Source organism: Poromitra crassiceps, assembly GCF_964638095.1.
Source record: "Poromitra crassiceps genome assembly, chromosome: 12".
Taxonomy (NCBI): Eukaryota; Metazoa; Chordata; class Actinopteri; order Beryciformes; family Melamphaidae; genus Poromitra; species Poromitra crassiceps.
In genome coordinates, this window is record NC_139632.1 from 22,463,092 (window position 1) to 22,472,541 (window position 9,450).

At 43.3% G+C, this 9,450-nt stretch overlaps 1 protein-coding gene across 5 annotated transcripts in view; it reads left to right on the forward strand.

The window, feature by feature from the left end:
* The window catches only part of palld (palladin, cytoskeletal associated protein), a gene marked incomplete at its 5' end in the record, with an annotated part of 71,305 nt that extends 62,049 nt beyond the window's left edge, over positions 1 to 9,256 (forward strand). For all 5 annotated transcript variants that reach the window (XM_083648146.1, XM_083648148.1, XM_083648147.1 and 2 more), the window contains 8 exons: positions 390 to 611; positions 1,330 to 1,479; positions 1,938 to 2,026; positions 3,188 to 3,320; positions 5,201 to 5,408; positions 6,230 to 6,395; positions 7,138 to 7,271; positions 7,382 to 9,256. In XM_083648146.1, the coding sequence (XP_083504272.1) occupies positions 390 to 611; positions 1,330 to 1,479; positions 1,938 to 2,026; positions 3,188 to 3,320; positions 5,201 to 5,408; positions 6,230 to 6,395; positions 7,138 to 7,271; positions 7,382 to 7,542 (1,263 nt within the window). In that variant the 3' untranslated portion in view covers positions 7,543 to 9,256. The remainder of the gene's footprint in view (positions 1 to 389; positions 612 to 1,329; positions 1,480 to 1,937; positions 2,027 to 3,187; positions 3,321 to 5,200; positions 5,409 to 6,229; positions 6,396 to 7,137; positions 7,272 to 7,381) is intronic.
* Positions 9,257 to 9,450: the final 194 nt, after the last annotated feature.

Here is a 9,450-nt window from a genome sequence, read left to right on the forward strand (position 1 = left end):
TCATCAGACCATACTGCTCACCAGATGTTCCCTCTGCCTCAGCAGAACTGCACTGATGAGAGATTGATGGAGATGGTGGGAGGAAGGAGTGTACGATCTGGGCAGAGGGGAGTAGGAAACTGGGAGAACGTTGGTACTTTTGGTGAAAATGAAGACAGGTTGATGATGGGTGTGTGGAAATTTGGAATAAGACATGATTTTGTTGATGCACGCACTAGCTTGTTGTGGAGAAGTTTTACAAGTGCTTGAATAGGAAGGACTGAATCAGCAAACTCACAACTCACGCACGCTGTTTTTGATTTAAGTTTGTCGATCCCCGCATTATTGGGAACCAGTGTTGATCATTGACTCTCTCTCTCTCTCTCTCTCTCTGTCTCTCTGGTCTTTAGGAATACAAAGTGTCCAGTTTCGAGCAGCGTCTGATCAGTGAGATCGAGTTCCGTCTGGAGCGCTCTCCAGTCGAGGAGTCGGACGACGACGTGCAGCACGATGACGAGTCCGCCGGCCGAGGCGTGGCGCCGTCCTACGACCAGAAGCTCAAACACTACAAAGTGTTCGAGGGCATGCCGGTCACCTTCTCCTGCAAGGTCCACGGGGACCCCAAACCAAAGGTGGGGGCGGGGCTACACACATCGCTAAACGAGTGTCATCACTCAGGGTATTAGAACATAGTGTTGGTAATGTAATGCTCTGATGATGGGGAGGGGGCTGTTGGTAATGTTATTATTACATAAATACGTCCATGTTATTTCATGGCATTTATGATGGCTTGGCTTTCTTGATTGGGAGTTGCTGATGTGTGATGGTGATGATGGAGGGGGGAGGTACATGTGTAGAGTGTGTTGTGATAAGGGGAGGCCCGCTGCTGGAGCGACCTCTGCACTCACACCGGGCCGGCCAGCGCTCTGGGCCTCAGTAACGACCACGTGATGACAGACTTCAGCACGAACTGAGGAGAGAACAGAAAGGCACAGCGCTACAGAGGCTATATTTATAGAAAGGCGCTATGGTTTTATTCTTACATTTCCATCGTATAACAATTTCAAGGAATAGAATAACAAAAGACAGTCAGACATTTGAATATACTGTGATCATCGTTTCTATATCACAGAAACTTTTAGGAAAAACAATGTAAACCACTGATTTTGATGTCAAGATCAGCCTCATCAGTTCAACCAAGGTTCATCCAAATCAAAAGCTTGGATTTGGTTGTAACTGAGGCACAGCATTTGCGTGTAAGACGACCCTTTAATAAAGTAGTCAACTCACGTGACCGTCTGGTTCTGTTCTGTTCTGTTCTGGCTCGTCTCGTCTCGTCTCGTCTCGCAGGTCTACTGGTTTAAAGATGGCAAGCAGATCTCCAAGAGGAGCGAGCACTACCGGATCAGCCGCGACGTGGACGGTACCTGCTCTCTTCACACCGCTGCTGCCTCGCTGGACGACGATGGCAACTACACCATCATGGCGGGCAACCCGCAGGTGAGAAGATGGGTGCTACAGCTCTGGGAAAACACCCCCAAAACAATAACGTGCACACACACATATTACACATTACACACACACACACACACACACACACACACACACACACACACACACACACACACACACACACACATGCAGAACCCACCACTTGCTTTGTCTGCCTGTTGGGGGATGTCAGCACTCATTAGTGAGAGAATAATAGGTGTCAAGATAACAGTCTCCAGCCAAGAGAGGAAGAGGGCGTTGAATGAGACGGGAAATCACTAAAGTCTTCCCGGGGGTCAAAAGTTCACGTGCTGCAGGCTTTCCAACAGCCTGTCCAACTCTCACACTCACGTTTGATTTCCTCCTCCCAGTTTGACTTCTGGCTCTGGTGTGGTGGAGTGTCAGCACCTCATAAGCTCTCTCTCCCCCCTCTCTTTCTCTCTCTCTCTCCCCTCTCTCTCTCACAGGGCAGGGTGAGCTGCACCGGCAGGATGATGGTGCAGGCAGTGAACCAGCGGGGGCGGAGCCAGCGCTCCACACCTGGACACATTCGCAGGTAAGGCTGTGCTGATGACTGACAGGAGGATGTGTGGGGAGGCAGAGGAGACTTGTCTCTTGGCGTTTTTTTTATTCACAACATTTTAGTCACTGGCTTGCATGCATGTTGCAGGCTATTCAACATCTGGGCAGCCTCTGTATTCACATACGAGTATGCACTGTCTTGCACACAGATTGAAAATTGGGTCAGCAGCTGTATTATTCTCGTGCCTAATTGATTCAGCTTCTAAGCATAGAAAGGCTGCAGTCTACGATTTCACAAAGTGTTTGCTGTCTGCTGAATCACTTTCTCCTTTCTTGACTTGTCCGTTCATGGATGAAAAGCTCTGTATTCATGAGAGGGAACACCTGTTTGCTCTCTTATGTGTTTTTAATTGCTCTAACGGTTTTCTATATGGTATGTTTTCATCCACACCCAGACATTTAGAAACGCACACATGATCATAGACGGCAGACAATAGCACCTGTAAGGTGATATGTAGACACGCCTAGATGAGATAAGGCCTCACATGCGATCTGAGAGAGTAGAGAGAGCGAGATAGCAATCAGTGTCTCTCCCTCTCTTTTCTCTCCCGAGCGGAGGTGTCTTCACTCTGGAGGGGCAGACGGGGTGGTGATGTCATTGTTGTGATAGAGCAGAATCACAGGAACACCTATGGGTCCTGACCTACTCTAGAGAGCCAAGGAAGAGAAGAGACCTGATAGACCGAGATAGATATGACCGCTACGCTGCATACTTACTGTACACTAAAAGGAGAATGTGCTTATCTCTCGAAAGCATGGAATCCACATTTTAAAGAGAGTTTTACATCTGAGCTTATGAAAACTCAACTGCCCTATTATTAACATAATATGAAAACCGGAATTCAGTTGTAGTTAATTTAACATGTGCATGTGTGCGTGTGTGTCTGTGCGTGTGTGTGTGTGCGTGTGTGTGTGTGTGTGTGTGCGTGTGCGTGTGCATGCGTGTGCATGCGTGCGTGTGTGTCTGTGTGTGTGTCTGTGTTTTTAATGGTTAAGTCAAGTCTTTGGGTCAAATTATACCGCTAATAGAATAGAAATCATTTCAAGTTTGGAGAAAAGCTTCCGCCACCAAAAGGTAAGCCTTGTTCAGAGGTTCATGTTAAATGTGATTCCCTTGTCTTGCTGGCTCCCTCAGGCCCAGGTCCAGGTCTAGAGACAGCGGTGATGAGAACGAGAACATCCAGGAGCGTCACTTCCGCCCCCACTTCCTGCAAGCACCCGGTGACCTCATCGTTCAGGAGGGCCGACTCTGCCGGATGGACTGCAAGGTAAAGGCTTTCCCTCCGAAACATCTGGATGACGCAACACCTGTAAAGTTCACAGTGTTCAAAAGGCAGACCATCGACCTGTTAGCTTTACCTGTGACAACATGGGAAAGCATTGTAACAAACGAGCGTCATGTTGCCCTCTGGTGGATAAGGCAAGGCTTGTACAAATTTGATACAAAACAATTGTCCTTTATTGATTGGGATGACATAATGGAGAAAACGATGAGTTTTGATCATGTTTTATTGCACTGGACTTTATTGGCGCTGGAATTTATTTCACCTTTATCAATGGGGAAAGGAATAGCAGTTGTCTTGAGTATGAGCACAGTCAGCAGGTTCTATGAATTGTCTCCTTCCCTCCCAGTTGCAGCCATTCATTAACATATTAACATGAGGAGTCATGTGAGGATCTGGAGGAAGATTATTTAGCCAGCGCTCAACTAAGAACAAATTAATAGCTTTCAAAAGGGCACTTACTGAAGGATGTATTTAACCTTAAAAGGAGAAAAGTCAAAATTATACAGTGTTTTCTTGGTTTGGTATGGTATGAACTTGTAATGTGAAAGAGACATTTTTATATTTGGCCGCCGTTTCAATTTCTTTTTTTTGTGGACTTAGGAAACTATGTTAGATGCTAGTTGTCTCCCAATGAACAACCAACCTCCTCATATTATATAGAATTTCTGGTTTAATTCAATCACTGCCCTTTTTCTGTAGAACACATTATCCATGTGGCTATGCTTTTGATAAAGCACTGAAAGTGAGAGAGTTTAAAATAACTGGGACAACATGACCAAAAAGAATATACTAATCATAATAATAGAGAAACCCATTTGAGATCCAGCTTTTAATTCTGTGTCTGTATTGCTTTCAGGGAGGGTCTGCATCTGACTTGCCACGCAAACACTTCCCCTTCCCGTGCATTCCAATTTCTTTAGAAAACAAAAACGTGTCATCACTTCCTGGTGTTGTGCACGGCTCGCAGCAGACAGGGAGGATACACTGGTGTCATTTTCCAGGGATTAAGTGGGATCATGCATTAGACAATGATCCCCTCCACCCCCACCCCCCCCCCCAACCACCCCCCCGACGTTCTTCGTCATTCCCTCTCCTTATCCTGAAAACTGAAAACTGTTACAAATCAGTCATAAAACAACACAGCACCAGACCCACAAGTCACAAACTATAAAAAGTTCTAGTCTGTTTTTACGCTTGTCAGAAATAAACAGCGAGTCTCCAGTGTCTTAATGTCAATGATATTTATAGACATTATTTATTTCTAAATCATTTATGGCTTTCCAAAACTTCCCATGCCAAAAATGTCTCGACTACAAGAAGTGTATTTGGGGCCGCTTCCAAAATTGCTTATCACAACTCGCGCTGCTCTCCTCGCTGATATCGTTGAATACTTGGTACTTAACCGGATGGCTGTTCCTTTGCACACACATGGACACGCACATGCTGATCCATACCTGCACACTCTTCACATGTGGGCTCCAGACAGCGGATGCACCTGAGGAGGGGAGGGGCAGGTGTAGGGTTTCTCTGGCAGGCTGCGGGTGCTGAAAAGAGCTCCTTTCACATGCAGTCTGTTCCCATGAGGCCAGCCAACTCCTCCAGACAAACACAGATTAACCAAATACTTTCCACGCTGCCAAAAAACGCACGCACACTGGCCCACAGAACATATACCGCTAATATACAAATTTTTATACAAACAAAAACAACCCCGGGCTGCACAACACACACTGGCCCACAGAACATATACAGCTAATATACTCATTTTTATACAAACAAAAACAAGCATGGGCTGCACCAACTCAAAGCATCACTCACTGTATGCATTCATTTCCATGTGTGCTGTGTTTTGCCACCTGCAGGTGAGCGGTCTGCCCACACCTGACCTGCTCTGGCAGCTTAACGGACAGACCATCCGCCCGGACTCCGCCCACAAGATGCTGGTGAGGGAAAATGGCGTCCACTCGCTGGTCATCGAGCCCGTATCTAACCGCGACGCAGGCATCTACACCTGCATCGCCAGCAACCGAGCCGGGCAGAACTCCTTTAACCTGGAACTCATTGTTGCAGGTAAATAAAAACATGCTAGATTATAACCTGTATAGATATGACATTATAATCTGTATAGATATGACATTATAATCTGTATAGATATGACATTATAATCTGTATAGATATGACATTATAATCTGTATAGATATGACATTATAATCTGTATAGATATGACATAGATATGACATTATAATCTGTATAGATATGACATTATAACCTGTATAGATATGACATTATAATCTGTATAGATATGACATTATAATCTGTATAGATATGACATTATAATATGTATGATATGACATTATAATCTGTATAGATATGACATTATAATATGTATGATATGACATTATAATCTGTATAGATATGACATTATAATCTGTATAGATATGACATTATAATCTGTATAGATATGACATTATAATATGTATAGATATGACATTATAATCTGTATAGATATGACATTATAATCTGTATAGATATGACATTATAATCTGTATAGATATGACATTATAATATGTATAGATATGACATTATAATATGTATGATATGACATTATAATCTGTATAGATATGACATTATAATCTGTATAGATATGACATTATAATCTGTATAGATATGACATTATAATCTGTATAGATATGACATTATAATCTGTATAGATATGACATTATAATCTGTATAGATATGACATAATCTGTATAGATATGACATTATAATCTGTATCTGTATAGATATGACATTATAATCTATATAGATATGACATTATAATCTGTATAGATATGATATGATATTTGGTGCATTCTGGAGCTGGGATAAACCTCAGTAACTCTTTCCCTCAGCCAAAGAGATGCACAAGGCCCCTTCATTTGTGGAGAAGCTGCAGAACACCAGTGTGTCTGAGGGTTATCCTGTGCGTCTGGAGTGTCGTGTCACCGGGGTTCCCTATCCACAAATCTTCTGGAAGAGGGAGAACGAGTCCTTCACTCACAACACAGACAGGATCAGGTAAATAATAGGCTATAATATAGCCTAAAGTATATATATATAGTATATATTATATAGCTGCTATATAATATATACTTTTGTTTCAGCCTACATTTGTACCAGATGGATGGCGTTTCCCACAAAGGACAGAAAGTCTAGATAATCTCAGGTCACTTTAGTATACATTTTCTGGGATTTACACCTCGACTAACATTAAGAATCATTCAATCACCATTATACAGTAAATCACACAACTTTTAAAGACTCCCTCCACTCAAAAATGTTTGTTCTTCTTCTTGTACCTTCAGTTGAATGTTTGAGCTTCACTGTGCAGAATGGTGTCTGTGCAGTTTGACACTAGAAGGCTGTATCCACAATCACCTGCTGAAAGTGGGAAGTTTCTCTGTGCTCACTGAAAATTTGCATATTTACAGATTCTGGAATTTTTAATGGGGGAGAAGGAGGGGAAGTCATTTTAAGGATTAAGATAATTTAACTTTTTAGTGTGTGGAAATGCCATATCAGACACAAATTATGAGTCAAAGTAGAGTGTTTTGTATACATCTTAAAACATGACTTTAGGAAGTCTTTAAAGCAGGTTAAAACAAATGCCACAAAATATTCTCACATTCTGTAGGAATGCAGGTCTGAAAGCTAGTCCTTATGGAAGGAAAAGCATTTGGCACTCCCAGAGAGTTGTTAGTGATGTGTTTGTGAAACTATCCACTCTGCCTGAATATGTTATATTGATGTTCCTTCCCAGCATGCACCAGGACAACTGCGGCTACCTGTGTATGATCATCCAGCCGGCCATGAAAGAGGACGCCGGCTGGTACACCGTGTCAGCCAAGAACGATGCCGGCATCGTGTCCAGCACCGCGCGCCTCGACGTCAACAGTAAGTCACGGATTCAGCCACTGAAACGCTCACAGGCGATTACAGTTTCTTGTGCTCTTTCACTCTCATGTCTACTATCTCACTCAACCTTGAACCTGTTCTGCCCTCAGCTCAGTGGCAGCAGCCCAACCTCCCCAAGCCTAAGAAGGTGCGTCCCTCCACCAGCCGCTACGCCGCGCTGACGGAGAGAGGGCTGGACGTGAAGGCCGCCTTCTTCCCCGACGCCAGCCCCCTGCAGCCCGGCGGCCTGGTGGAAAGTGACGACCTGTAGAGACCACAGGGGGTGGAAGAATGGGGGGGGGGGGTGGTACCAAATGCCATCCCAAACCCTAAAAACTTGCCCTTTGACCCCAGCGCCACCAGCCCCGCCCCGTCACGCCTGAGACTGATACTTTATGACGTAGAGGGTAAAGGGCCAGTGGGCAGAGTGAGCTGGTGCAGCCATGGTTTTCCCATGTTTTTTACTATTTTATTTTATAGTTTCCCATAATTTTACAGCATCCATCAAGTCTGGTTCCCCCATGCTTCATTTTATCAACTGGACCTGCTCCCTGGAAACTCCCTGATGTGTTTACCTGTCCAGGAGAAAAGACTGTTTATAAATATCCTCCTCTAATGTTTCATGAACTGCGCGGTTGACCCTGTTTTGCAAAGGGTCACCTATATTTAAGTGCCTGAGAGCTCTCATGTCTGTAAAGGGAAAAGCAGGTTTTGAACTGAAAAGTAAAATTATTATGCATGTTAAAGTGGTGCCATTTGCAATATCCAGACTGTAATACTGTATGTATTAGTAATACTCCACCAGCTAAGAGTAGGGGGGGGGGGGGGGGGGGGGTATGTGAGAGAAAAGATGGCTTTGGACTCATTGAGAGAGACTCGAGAGACTGAACGTGTCAAAGCATCGCCGCTGTGTGTGGCATCCCGTGACCTAGTGACGAAGGAGAGAACCCAGATCATAACTTCTATTCTATTATATTATGGGGGCATCCATGGTGTAGTCTATCTGGGCGTATGTACAGTAGCACAGTGTTGATATCGACAGTATCTGGTTGTAGTTAGAGCAATGTATCACATACTGTATCAGTGTTGTCAGGTTCTAGATTAGCACAGTAGCCTAGTACAGATATTGCACAAGGCCGGGCCTTACATACAGTACTTTTTGTTATTTTCTTTCCTTTTTTAGTAACAGAAATGAGGGTTGGAAAACAGAATGTTGGTCAAATGGTCGCACGGATGAGAGTTGATTTGAGTTGTCGTCAAAAGCAGAGGAAACGCAGCAAGTTTTTGTGATGCATCGACCTACATGTGGTAAGATAACATTGGAGAGAAGGATGTGAATGACAGTGTCACTGGTGATGATGATGATGATGGTGGTGGTGGTGGTGATGATTTTGAAGACTTTGGTGATTTATTTTCCTTGGGGGTTTATCTTAAAGTTTGAATTGCAATGTTCTCACTCAACAGAGGGTGCTGTGAAAGGTTTCAACGTGTTTGCCGCACGCACGCCGCAGATTGTCCGTTTTATTTTTGTATGAGAAAAAGGTTTGACTTTATTTACTTTCCCAGCAAACTTGACATAAATTATATCGGCAAACAACAACAGCGATAAAACATAATTCTTCCTGTATCATGAAGTGTTATAAATATATATACTGCCTTAAATCACGTTTAGGCTTAATGCAAACACAATGTCTGTGCATGTTATTTTTGGACACTTGTACAGTGCCAAACAACTTTTACCAGGATGCATAAAAAAAATTCAGCTTTTCTCCAGTGTTCAGAGTTAGCAAACACTCTAAGCTGGTGAGATGTGCAAAGCAAGGTATACTTGTATCTATACTATTTTTGTCACCTCTGTAATACTATACCAAATGGGCATCTTTTTCTGTGTCTGTTCAGAGCTTCGGCTGACAGTTACTGTGGTCACACATGCATAGATATGACACTTCATGTCTATGCCAATCAATGCCTGTATATGGATTGTTCTCCTGATATTATTTTAGGTTATGAAAGTTAATAAAAATCAAACTCTACAGAGACAGAGTGAGATGTTTTTATAGATTTTATAGACTTCCTAAAACAACCTCAATCACAGTGGAAACGCCATTCTTTGTTGAAATGCTCATCAGTGTATGATGTAACAATTCTTTATTCAAAACGACACAATCATGATGCATGT